Raw genomic sequence first — 11,381 nt, 5'->3', positions numbered from 1 at the left:
ATGAGCAAGTAATTGCAAGTAGGTCAGCGCGTGATTCAACATGTCGGACTTCGCGAACGCTGTGCTGGATGGGCAGGCGACCCGCCCGACTCACTTGTTTGCAGCAAGAGCCCATCATCTTTGGTACTATCTACCGTTTCTCGAATGATATAGGTTGGGCAGCAGCGATCACTCGGCAGAAGGGTTAGAAAGAGATGCGGAAAGGAGTGGGAGAGGATGGAAAGGCAGGAAGAGGAAGAGGTATACATGGGGCCACATGCCAATTGGATGGATGTGGCCCATGCTTTTCGGGGCCGCACTTAGTGCCGAGCCTTTTGTTCACTTTTTCATTTACTTGCTGCCGAGTGCCGGAGCGCTTGCTTTCTTCTTCCTTGCCCTTGCTTGCACGCACAGCCTTGGGGATATGCAAAGCTTATCGTTAGCCACCTGTACGGATGTTGGTACCAGTGTACAATGTACATACAGCCTACAGCTACATAGAGCCGTACCACCTGAGCTCCAAACCGGGAACTTGGTAGGGGCGGAACACGGAGCCAGTGGAGCATACTGCTCCAGAGCCTGAGACGCTTACACAGTCTCCGCAGAGGCGCCGCCCTTTGCCTTTCGCCAACGGTTCCGTCTCTAACAATCCGAACGCTCGGTCCATGGCGCTGCCAGGCGTTCTGACGCTATGTGAACCAAGTCCGCGTCCCAGCCTTGCAATATAACACTGTCTGTGCGGCAACACAACTCGTTGGGTTAAGCTTGCTGTCGCGTTGCGCGATTGGGCGGGGAAGCGTCCCAAAGCATTAGAATGCGATTGATCATGGGTTTGAATCGGCGTCTCTGAGATGGAATCGTGGTCTCCCTAACCCAGGTCCTCCGTCTGACGCCTGTGCCCCTTCAAATTGAATCAATATTCGGTGCAACTTTTACTTGCCCCCTAACCCCACATTGCATGGCCTCATCATGCTGCCGCGTAGTCCGTCGAATTGAGCTTGGCTGCGCAAGACGCGTCTAGCGTGTCCCGGCCTCAAATCAGGGCTTTTCTCTTTTCACCGTATTCACACGTGTTATCTCGGAAAGTGATGGGGGAATCCGGCGAAAGCTTAAAGTCAAGGTGGATCAGTCATCAGGCGATGGATGTCTTTGGAGCTTTATCGTAGCTCGAAGGAAAGCACGGTTCGCCGTCATGCATGATGGGAGGGAGCAGACCAAAAAGGGAGTAAAGGCAAGGCGGGATTTGGCCGTATTCTTCGTTGTACACCTATTATATTGTTCGCACTCTCCATCAACGCGACCCAAAGAGCTCGCACGAACAGCGACACCTGTCTTTGTCTCGCGTGGTCCCATCAGCCTCGTTGCGTGCCCACGATCAAGGCATCCACAAGAGGGGCCAGGAGACAAAAGGCAACTTGGCCAACTCGCCCCAAGACGAGGCAAACGAGCCCGCCAATCGTTATGTCGGTTTCACAATACCAGGCGCTCGACTCGTGCGAGTCAGCCGATATACCACACGCACGCCAAGCGCACGATACCTTGCCAAGGACCCCGCGCTTCACGGTCGCCGCTGCTGCCACCGCTGCTCACCCTGATCAGCCGTACCGCGGCGAACTGCTGGCTCAGCAGCCTGCTGATGTGGAGGTGGAGGTAGAAGACGAAGATAACGAGTACGAGGAGGAAAAGGCGCTCTTGCCGTCCTCGTATGCGCAACACTCCTCCACGTCCTCGACCTGGCACAAGGCCGCCAACGCGCTACCGCGCAAACGGCGCCCTAGTAGGCGTTTTCGCCTGCTGCTCGTCGCCATCTGCACCTTGCTCCCTGTTTCCCTTGTGCTTCTTCTCTTCTCTCCAGCCTCCGTCTGTCGGCACATACGCACAGGCGTGTCCAGCAGCCTGCATGACTTCTTCGGCGACGCCGACTCTACAACCGCTTCGTACGCATCTCACTTTTTCGTCGACAGCGCTGTCTCGGACGTCGACGAGCAGGCCAAGAAGGGTCGCGTCAGTGTCAAAAAGGATGCCACGCCGGCGGCTACAGCCCCATCCCCTGTCATTGCCTTCGGAACTGGCATCGGAGACGTTACCGGTCCAATCGTCCAGACAAACATGATGGGGTGAGTGTGTACAACGATGGCATGCGCCTTGTCCCAAGTCCTCCTCTGCTGATGCGTTGCGGAAAATATGGGACTCCCTTCTCCCTTTCTTTTCCCCAGCTACGCTTCTCTTCCTCAAGTTAACACGGGCCTGCATACTCGCAATCGAGCACGCGCCTTTATCGTCGGCTCCTCGACGTCCACCATCCCTGTCCAGTCGCCGCCTCTGCCGCCCGATGTTCCGCAGTCAGCAGATGCGGTGAAGTCTGACCCGGGCGGATACCCGGACCCCTACGACGGGCTCGCGGACCGCTGGCTCTTCCTTAACACGGACCTGTGTATGGGCGACACTGCCATTCGCCGGGGAGTCATCGCCAAACTACGCGACGCTTTCCCCGGGGTCTACGGCGAGCGCAACGTCGCCTTTGTCGGAACACACTCCCACAGCGGTATTGCAGGCTTCCACAACAACCTCTTACCCACCGTCACTTCTTCTGGCGTTGTCATGGAGAACTACGACGCGATTGTCGCCGGCGCTTTTGCCGCTGCTGTGCGTGCGCACAACGACTTTGAGGCGCGGCGCACTCGCGTGACGACCGCTTCTGCTGCTTCGCTCAAGCTCTCCTTCGGAAACGTGACACTCAAGGATGCGCATGTGAATCGCTCGCCTTACTCGTACCTGTTCAACCCGGCAGACGAGAGGGCGAGGTACGATAGCAACCAGGAAGATGAGTTCGGGCTGCTAAAGTTTGAGGAAGGCGAAGAGGCGAAGGCTATGCTCAGCTGGTACGCTGTGCACGGCACGAGCTTGAACGGTGAGTGTGCCGAACGTCGTGATCCGGGCTGAGTGATGCAGTGACGAGAGCCTTGTACGCTTACGTTCTGGTCATCGCATCGCAGAGAACAACACGCTCACCAGCACGGACAACAAGGGCCTCGCAGCGCTATGGATGGAGCAAGCCATGGACCCCAATGCTCTACCTGGCCGATCGTCTTTCGTCGCCGGCTTCTCACAGTCTCAAGTCGGCGACACGTCACCCAACACCCTCGGGGCATTTTGCCCGGACGGCTCGCCGTGCGACTTCAAGACGTCGACATGCAACACGGGTGCCCTCGGCGCCAACGAGACCCAGACGTGTCTCGCTCGCGGACCAGGCTTCGGCGACGAAGTTGCGCGCGCGCTCAGCCCAACGGGCGGATACGATTGGAAAAGCAACGAGATCATCGCTCAGTATCAGGTCGACGCCGCCAAGAGCATCCTCGGGAGCGACAATCTCATCGATGTCGTAGGCGCCGTCAAGTCTGTAAAGATGAACGTCGACATGAGCAGCTACAAATTCACTCTCGCCAACGGGTCGGAAGTGCACACTTGCCCTGCAGCGCTTGGGTTTGGTTTTGCAGGTAGGCCGCAGAGTCTCCATCGATAACAATGTGCGGTGCGAACTGATAGTACTTGCCATTCTTCTTTTCTGTATTGTCGGACACCAGGCGGTACCACGGACGTGCGTTGACGAGTGCATATTTTGAAGGTACCCCACAGGCTAACAACCTTCATTTCCGCATCATTCTGATAGGGACCTGGCGCTTTTGACTTCCGCCAAGGAACGAATGATACCGACCATGCCGACCCTTTCTTCAACATCATCTCTCACCTAATCCGCCCTCCCAACCGAAAGCAGACTGCATGCCAAGCACCCAAACGCATCCTGCTGGACACTGGTGAACTCAAGATTCCGTACCCCTGGAGCCCCAACACAGTCGAGACGCAGATCCTTCAGGCTGGCAATCTCTTCATCACTGTCATGCCGGGCGAGTTTACCACAATGAGCGGTCGCAGACTCAAGGATGCCGTTCGTGCCGCTATCATCGCCAATGACGTGCACTCGAACCCGATCGTCATGCTCTCCGGCCCCGCTAATACGTGAGTCCATCACAGGGCAATACCTTTGTCGCTGAGGTTCCTTTTCCGCGCATGTCTGACGTTGCTTAATCTTTAGGTACGGTCACTACATTGCTACGCGCGAGGAATACACGTCGCAACGCTATGAAGGAAGCAGCACACTGTATGGTGCGTCAGACGAAGAGCATGATGAAAGGAGGCGCCCTCCTGACGCGAGTTTTCTTTCGCAGGGCAATTCACTTTGGAGGCGTACATTGACATTTACACCAAGACGCTCGTCCCTGCGCTCAAGGATCAAGCCCCCGATCCCCCCAAGGGCAACATGGTTGCGATCAACATCGCCAAGGTGAGAGGCTTTGCGAAAAGCATATCCGCTTCGCATGCTCTGCGGTGAACTAACGTCTCACTCCACTCTTGCCGTTCAACAGGCTTTGTCCTTCCATTCTCCAGTCGTCTACGACAATCCCCCGCCGCTGAAGCACTTTGGCGATGTGCTCAAGCAGCCACATGCGACGTACACTGTTAACAGCAACGATCCAGCGCGCAACAACGTCACTGTCTCCTTCGTCGGCGCCAACCCTCGCAACAACCTCCGGCTCGACAGCACGTTCTTTGAAGTGCAACAGCAGGCCGGCAACGGCTCATGGCTTGTCGTCCGCACGGATGGGCATCACACGACTACCATGCGCTGGACGCAGACGAACGGGTTGATCGGCAGCAGCCGGGTTGACATCGCATGGGCCATTGAGAAGGACACGCCTGTGGGCACCTACCGTATCGTTTACTATGGTAGCAGCAAGACGCCTATTACAGGAACAATTAAAGGTGAGCCCAAAAACGCGCGAAGGCGCGGCGCGCACACTTTCTGGATTGGTTTTAACGTCCCGACATACATTTTTTGGGCTTGACAGACTTCACTGGAACCAGTCAAACATTCACATTGCAGTAACGCCTTCAAGGTATTGCGTTGCTTGGATGCCTCCATTATCATTGCTATTACCCTTGTCTTTTCTCTCACTGCCGACGTTGCTTCCCCTGCCGTGCATGTACTAAAGTCACCATTTTATGACAATTTCGCTCGATTATATGGACGATGAGGTCCGTTTTACATGGATAGCAATGAAGCGGTATGGCGGATGATCCTGCCAGTCGTTCAGTTGCCCAGGCCGACAGCATCAATAATGCTAGGTGTACCGCCTGTGAGATTATGCACGATGTCCACGACCGGCTGGAAAGCGGTAGCGAAGAGCATGATCAGTCCGAAAAGGACGTATGTGAGAGTGGCAATAGCCATCGCGCGCGGTTTTGCGACAAGGGAGCTGGCTCCGATCGCAGCACCTGTAGTGCCGACCGTGACACCCCAGGTGAGGTGGTCGCTCTCGGGGACCCGAAGCAGGCGAAAGAGCGGATCCTTAATGATCGCGACGCCGACGCCCGTGAGGACGATGAGGAGGGTGACAAGTCGCTCGTCGCCGTCGAGGTTGCTGGTCAGCTTGACACCCATGTCGGCGCTCATGAAGCGTGCGGCAAAGGAGAGCGCGTGTACCTGCGATAGGCCAACGAGGCGGCCCAGCGCGGGCCAGGCGAAAAGCGACAGCGCCGTGGCGGGCAGGAGGGCGAGGAACATGCGGACAAAGTTGTCGCGCAGGTCGTAGCGGTAGCGGTACAAGGGCAAGGCGAGCGCGACCAGTGCAGCATCGAGGAGCGAGGCGAAGACGTCGCCTGCGCCAGGGATCGGACCGTGATAGCCTTTCGGATTGAGAAGATGGGTATAACGCGCGGTGCCGTGGTTGAAAGCCTGGATGGTGGCGTAGATGTTCATGCCCTTCGCCTCGCCCAGGCCCCAGAGGACAAGGAAGGTGATGGTCCCACCGCTGAGGATCGGGTGGAAGAATTGGCGGATGCACGCAGGAATGACGTCGATGGCGAAGAGGAAGGCGAGCACGGGGACGGAGAGGAAGAGGACGAGGGAAAAGTTGCAGAGGTAGAAGAGAGGCAAGCCGACGATGAACATGACAATGTAGAATGCTGGCGTGATTGACTTGGCGAGCCTCCCCGAGAGCCTCTCTACAGCGTTGGGGGCGAGTGCAGCGAGGCCTTCTGCGTCCTCTTGTGCGGTCCATGTCTTGGGTGACGTCGGTGTGGCGGCACGGAAGCCAGGTGGGGTGCGCGGGTGCGCGGACTGACCAGAGCCGGGCAGGTACGACTGGGTAAAAGTGACATTGGCCATGCCCCAACCGCCAGGAGACGGTAGGCTGTTGCGGCTGGCGAACTCGCCCTGCTGCCTTGCGGTCTCAACGACGTTGCCCTGCAGCTGGGCCACGTCTCCGGGCCTCAGCTGTTCTCCCGCTTCTGGCGGGGTGGTATTAAACCTGCCAACAGCAGTCTCGCCGGACCAGTTGGACGCGCGAGACTCACGGCCGCTGTTGTTGCGTGCCTGCGCTTCGAGGTCGGCGCCCCCTTTTTTTATCACTTCGCTGTGGCGCGCATGGGCGATCTTCTTGGCGATCCAGCCGGTGAGGACGCAGAACGCGACGGGGAAGAGCAGCGCCATGATCTGCGTCGCGAAGAACCACGCAACGATCAGCCCAACTTCCTTCCTCTGGACTGCGCCCTGCATGGGCAGCATCATGAAGGCTGTGATGAAGAGGATGGACATGTTGCGCAGGAGAAAGTCACATGGCGGAGCGAGCAGCTTCATCAGCGGGTCGACAAAGCGCCGACGTTCCTTAGCCGCATCGACGGGGCGTAGGCTTGTTTCGCCCTTTTCAATATCGACGCCTTGGCTCGACACGACTTTCCCCGGGAAGAGGAGGGACAGACCGTCGAGCAGGAGGAGCAGGGAAAAGAAGAGGAGCATGCCGATCAGGCCCGCAGGAAAGTTCCACGGCGACGCGTTGACGGCGAGGTGGAGCCCCCATGTGCAGAGGAGGATCAAGCAGATTCCAATGGGCACATGAACCCATGAAGTGAATAGATGACGTCGCTGTGTCCGCCATGTCTTGATAGGTAGGCACAGGCACAGGCGTCAGATGTGGAATGTATTCACATCATGCTGGTGACTCACAAGTGCCATGGCAGCGCTGACGTCGCTCCAGCCTTGGATCTTGTCGCCCTCATTCTTCTGATTTTCCTTCGCGCCCATTGTTTCATTGGACAGGTTATCCAGCGTCGGCGGCGCTGCCGCCTTGGCCTTTGCTGGGTCCGTCCAGACATCTTCGGTCTCTTCGAGGACGTACGCGGTCGAGGTGGACCCCCTACCCTCTTCGATGACGGCGGAGAGACGGTTGCTCATGGCGAGGTGGTGGTGGGAACTGCCTGGAGATGGATGTGCCCACGGTGGTGGGGTCCTCGTATTAGGGCGCCTTCAACCAGCGTTCGTAGTGGGGGACGAGCCAGCGTCCCGAAAGGGTGGATGAGGTCGAATGTTGCAGAATCTGGAAGCCGGCCTGAACCAGTCAGACCTTGGAGAGACGGGAGAGTTGTGCAGGCGAGCCAGTCACCTCCGTCTTGGGAAGAGCACGGGGAGAGGGGGGAAGTTGAAGGTGACGAAGGGAAGGAGAGAAGGAGAGAAGAGGAGAAGGAGGAGAATGGACTGTGCAAGACAATGGTGTGATGGTGTACAATGCAACATTTCTGGCGTTGCCCTGGCTCCGCCCAGCTCAGCAGTGTCGTCGCGGTGGATCCTCTGCTCGATGGCTCGGAGCCTCCGCTTTTGCGCCACATTGCGGCGCCAAAACATATCACGTGACTGCATCACTTCCTCGGGAGTCGCCTCGGGATGAGGCCCCCCAACTGCGTCTTCAACCAGGAGCAGGTGCAATGGATCTATTGAAGATGATCCGTGCTGCACAGTTGCAGACTTGACAAGAAATACATTGTGTGACACATACACATGTAGAGAGTAGGATGGACGATGCAGACGGAAACAAACTATAACAGGGAGCTCTCTCTATATATGTGTGTATGCGTGTGCCGTGTGTATGTTTGCAAGCGAGAGCTGGTGCGGGCGGCGGTGTGAATGTCTGTGTACTTGGGATGCTGGTTGTAGTAAAACGATGCGGTAGGAATAAAATAAGATCGTCTCTAGGAAACAAAAGTATGTTGCAAGGTCGAATGGATACTCTCGCTCGAGCTGCCGACAGACGTGGTGAATGCGCTCTTGGGCAGGTGCCACATGTTGCTTGGCACGTCGAAAACGGACACATCCTTGCGCCGGATGTCGCACGCGACCACAGTAGTCTGCCTGGGCTCGAGCCACGCCCATTCAAAACCGCGCAGCAGCTTCGGCGGTTGGCCCTGCGCGTCATCAGCAGGGAAGGAGACGTACAGCTGCACCACCTCGGCGGCGCGCAGTTGCCCTTGTTGCTCAGCGTGACACTCGCGCAGCCGATGACGTCGTACACCGAGTCATACTGGGTGCCACGCACGAAGCGCTCGCTCGTGCGGTGGACCGACGTGTTGTCCGCGGCGTACTTGAATTCGAAGGCAAGCTGGCCACAGGCAAAGGTGGCGTACGATAGACCATGTCCAAAGCCAAAGCGCGGAGTGATGTTTTGCACCTGGAACCACTTCCAGTCGATCAGCTTGCCCTCGGAAAAGTTGACGGATGGCTGTAGAACCATGTCGCTGAAGATGCCATTCGGAGACCAGTCGCTCAGGGCCTTGCCCATCACGAACGGAGGTTTGCCGCTCGGACTCTTCTCGCCCCACAGCAGCGGCGGCAGCGACTCGCCGCTCACCTTCCCTGGGTAGTAGGTCATGCAAACAGCGGTGACTTTAGGGCGCTCGATACATTCCTCCAACAACACGACTTCCGGCGCGTGGATGATGACGATCGCGTCATTGCACTCCCTGCGACCGCTTTGATCAACTTGTCACCGTCGTTCAACAGCGTCAAGTTCTGCCGGTCGCTTCCCCAGATGTGAAGGCGCTGACAAAGACGAGCGAAGACGCCGAGAGAGCCGCTTGTGCTTGCGCGTTCGAGATATCCCAGTCGTTCAGTGTAACGTTCACGTCGACCACACCTTCGCGCACGTATCGCTGGATGGCGGCCAAGGGTCCAGCACGTACGGAGGGTACGCCCAGCCGGAGCCGCCAATCGATGTCAGCGTGTCTTGTCCTTAGATCGGGCACCCGGTCCCCGTCGGACCGCACGATGTCCAGCCGCGCGGATTGGCACCGGCTCTGGAGCCGGAAATGAGCAGTTTGAGCAGGTTGTGAAGTTGGTGGATACTCTGCAGCGGGAGTCCGCGGTGCGGCGCTGAGGAAGACCTGTTGCTTTTAACCAATGTCACGCTCTCCTCGCCTATTTTGTTAATCAGCTTCCAGTGATCGCGCTGCACGTTGTTCGTCGGCAGCGTCATGTCGCGCACATCGAAGGTAGGGTATGGGAATGTGTCGAGGTCTTGGAGTGTCAGCCATGGGGACAGCGCGCGCAGCACCATGTCGCCCAGCCTCTCTTCGGGTAATGTGCCGTTGCGCACGCTATCAACGAGCGCTGGCCCGAAAAAGTTGCCGTTGCTCGAATTGATACCGGGCACGGACATGTCCAAGGCGGACAATGCTGCCTCGGCGTTCGATCAGTCGCCGCCCCAGTCCGAGACGACGTTTCCATTGAACCCTAGCTCTCCTTTCAGTACTTCAGTCAGCGCATACGAGCTCTGGCACGCATGTGTGCCATTGATTTCGTCATAGCCTCGAGGCCCAGCAAGCGCAGACGCCCTGACATGAGCATGGGATACTCGCAGCACAAAGTAGGAAACAGAAAGACTTACTTCACGTGATGCTGGCGGTTCCAGCGCGCACTGCTTCTGCGAAGCCCCACAAGTACAACTCATGCGTCGTCTTGCTGTCGACCGCAGAGCTGATGGGTGAGGATGAGCCGGGGGCAGTGGCCATGTGAAGCTTTCAATCGACCCATAGGGTTGGTGGAAAGTCTCTTGTTCGTATGCGATATAGTGTTTTGCGCAAGTTTGCACGAATGTGGATTGAGCGCTGCGAACTGTACGAAAAGCAGCTTTGACACCCAGATCCTCGTCCAGACAGAAGCCCTCGTTATTACCCCCATCTAGCGGGCTTCTACCAAGCGGTCCACTTTCTGCGACGGGAGAGAGCATCCTGATTGGCGGTAAATCGACACCGTGAACATATAAGCCTCCAATGGCGATGGGCTAGAAAGCGCCCAAGTCTTATATGTTGCTCCCTTTGTCTCTGACCTCATCTGCGATCTCTTTTCCTCCCCGCTCGAGCAGGCTCTGTCCCACGTAGCAGCCGTTATGACACCCGCCGGAAACTGAGACAACCTCCGCACGGGGCGCACGCCAAGCGGGCCGTCCTGGAGACACATCGCTCCCAAGCCAACGCGCTCGACAGCGCTCAAGTAGTCAACTCATGAGCCAGGAGTGCCAGTGACCACGCTCGCATTCTCTTCCAACGTCATGTTATGCACCATCGGCTGCGCTTTGGCAAATATTATCGCCCAGATGCTCGGGTCTGCGGAGATCATCGGGCTCGCGGACCCTCTGTTGACTGGTGGCGAGACGGGCGATGCTTGCCGTTTGAAGAGGTGCGCGGCATCGACAGGTGCGGGACCTGCAGTTCTGCAGATGCAGCTGCTCACAGCAAGGTGCGCCAGCAGCACATAAGCTGCGAGCGATATTGGGGAAGACGTGGTCATCTTGGTGTACGAACCGCGTCTCTCATGTGATGGGCGAACAAAGGGAGCTGTGTGAATCAAAGCAGGTCCGTGCCGCCAAGCTGTCAGGATGGAGCGGGTAATCGCGTAGGGATGAGGTCTCGGATGGCAGGCTTAAAGAGCGAACGCATGCGATCATCAGCCAGGAGCTTTTAAAGATTGGAGAGGCTGGACAAAGAGGAAGTGAATCATTGATGCCAAGGTATCCTGAAGTCGAGCATGCCATGCTCTTCTCAGGGAAACTTCAGTGCATCATCGCAGCCCCACCGTTGATGATTTTTTTTTGGCTTGGTTCCTTTGTTCCAGAGGATTTGCAAGTCCATCCGCAAATTGTCGCTTCGCCCTGCATTGTGTGCTAAATTACGCCAAAGCGCACGGAATGAAGACATGGGTAGGCTGCAGATCAACGCGGGGACCCGCAAATGGGCGATGCAGCCTCTGTCCCGTAGGCTGCGTTCTAGGTCGCAAACCCCGAGGAAACCGCTCTAGCATTTGGAATTCTCAGCGAATATGTGGTGGCAACAACAGTCATTTCCCACGATCTGTAGGACTGAGTCACAAGCTCCGGGGGGGGGGGGCGGTCAGTGGCAGGTGTATGGCGCTGGCATGATGAATGAGCAATAGAGGCCCCAAGCCTGTAAAGCCATGCACTTTATACTGCAAGCCAGCAACAGCTGTGTAAAATCAGTGGTAGGCGCGTCATCGCACA

At 57.2% G+C, this 11,381-nt stretch overlaps 3 protein-coding genes across 3 annotated transcripts; 1 reads left to right on the top strand and 2 right to left on the bottom strand.

Moving 5' to 3' along the window:
- Positions 1 to 1,293: 1,293 nt before the first annotated feature.
- K437DRAFT_168789 (uncharacterized protein) lies at positions 1,294 to 5,026 on the top strand. Its single transcript, XM_013386469.1, has 9 exons — positions 1,294 to 2,096; positions 2,196 to 2,890; positions 2,976 to 3,476; positions 3,564 to 3,577; positions 3,650 to 3,996; positions 4,073 to 4,143; positions 4,206 to 4,321; positions 4,404 to 4,800; positions 4,887 to 5,026. Exons 1-9 carry the CDS (start codon positions 1,441 to 1,443, stop codon positions 4,922 to 4,924), a joined length of 2,835 nt encoding a protein of 944 aa, XP_013241923.1. The 5' UTR covers positions 1,294 to 1,440; the 3' UTR covers positions 4,925 to 5,026.
- K437DRAFT_168805 (uncharacterized protein) lies at positions 4,887 to 7,576 on the bottom strand. The gene is made up of 2 exons (XM_013386468.1): positions 7,043 to 7,576; positions 4,887 to 6,976 (listed from the first exon to the last, which is right to left on the bottom strand). Exons 1-2 carry the CDS (start codon positions 7,268 to 7,270, stop codon positions 5,129 to 5,131), a joined length of 2,076 nt encoding a protein of 691 aa, XP_013241922.1. The 5' UTR covers positions 7,271 to 7,576; the 3' UTR covers positions 4,887 to 5,128.
- Positions 7,577 to 8,061: 485 nt separating this feature from the next.
- K437DRAFT_291311 (glycoside hydrolase family 3 protein) lies at positions 8,062 to 11,147 on the bottom strand (the record flags this gene model as incomplete). Its single annotated transcript, XM_013386467.1, has 12 exons — positions 10,391 to 11,147; positions 10,242 to 10,342; positions 9,895 to 10,095; positions 9,758 to 9,841; positions 9,582 to 9,699; positions 9,264 to 9,545; positions 9,128 to 9,212; positions 9,045 to 9,097; positions 8,914 to 9,018; positions 8,850 to 8,878; positions 8,382 to 8,829; positions 8,062 to 8,355 (listed from the first exon to the last, which is right to left on the bottom strand). Exons 1-12 carry the CDS (start codon positions 10,652 to 10,654, stop codon positions 8,062 to 8,064), a joined length of 2,064 nt encoding a protein of 687 aa, XP_013241921.1. The 5' UTR covers positions 10,655 to 11,147.
- Between the last annotated feature and the right edge of the window lie 234 nt (positions 11,148 to 11,381).

This window comes from Tilletiaria anomala (assembly GCF_000711695.1).
Source record: "Tilletiaria anomala UBC 951 chromosome Unknown K437scaffold_74, whole genome shotgun sequence".
NCBI classification, from domain to species: domain Eukaryota; kingdom Fungi; phylum Basidiomycota; class Exobasidiomycetes; order Georgefischeriales; family Tilletiariaceae; genus Tilletiaria; species Tilletiaria anomala.
The sequence above is the reverse complement of the archived record's forward strand: the minus strand, read 5'-3'. Positions and strand labels throughout refer to the sequence as shown.

Excerpts from the sequence above, each read along its gene's own strand:
- K437DRAFT_168789 (XM_013386469.1), top strand. The coding sequence starts at position 1,441 with ATGTCGGTTTCACAATACCAGGCGCTCGACTCGTGCGAGTCAGCCGAT. Across the intron at positions 2,097-2,195 it reads GTCCAGACAAACATGATGGG|CTACGCTTCTCTTCCTCAAG; the intron begins GTGAGTGTGTAC and ends TCTTTTCCCCAG. Across the intron at positions 4,322-4,403 it reads TTGCGATCAACATCGCCAAG|GCTTTGTCCTTCCATTCTCC; the intron begins GTGAGAGGCTTT and ends GCCGTTCAACAG.
- K437DRAFT_168805 (XM_013386468.1), bottom strand. The coding sequence starts at position 7,270 with ATGAGCAACCGTCTCTCCGCCGTCATCGAAGAGGGTAGGGGGTCCACC. Across the intron at positions 6,977-7,042 it reads TCAGCGCTGCCATGGCACTT|ACATGGCGGACACAGCGACG; the intron begins GTGAGTCACCAG and ends CTACCTATCAAG.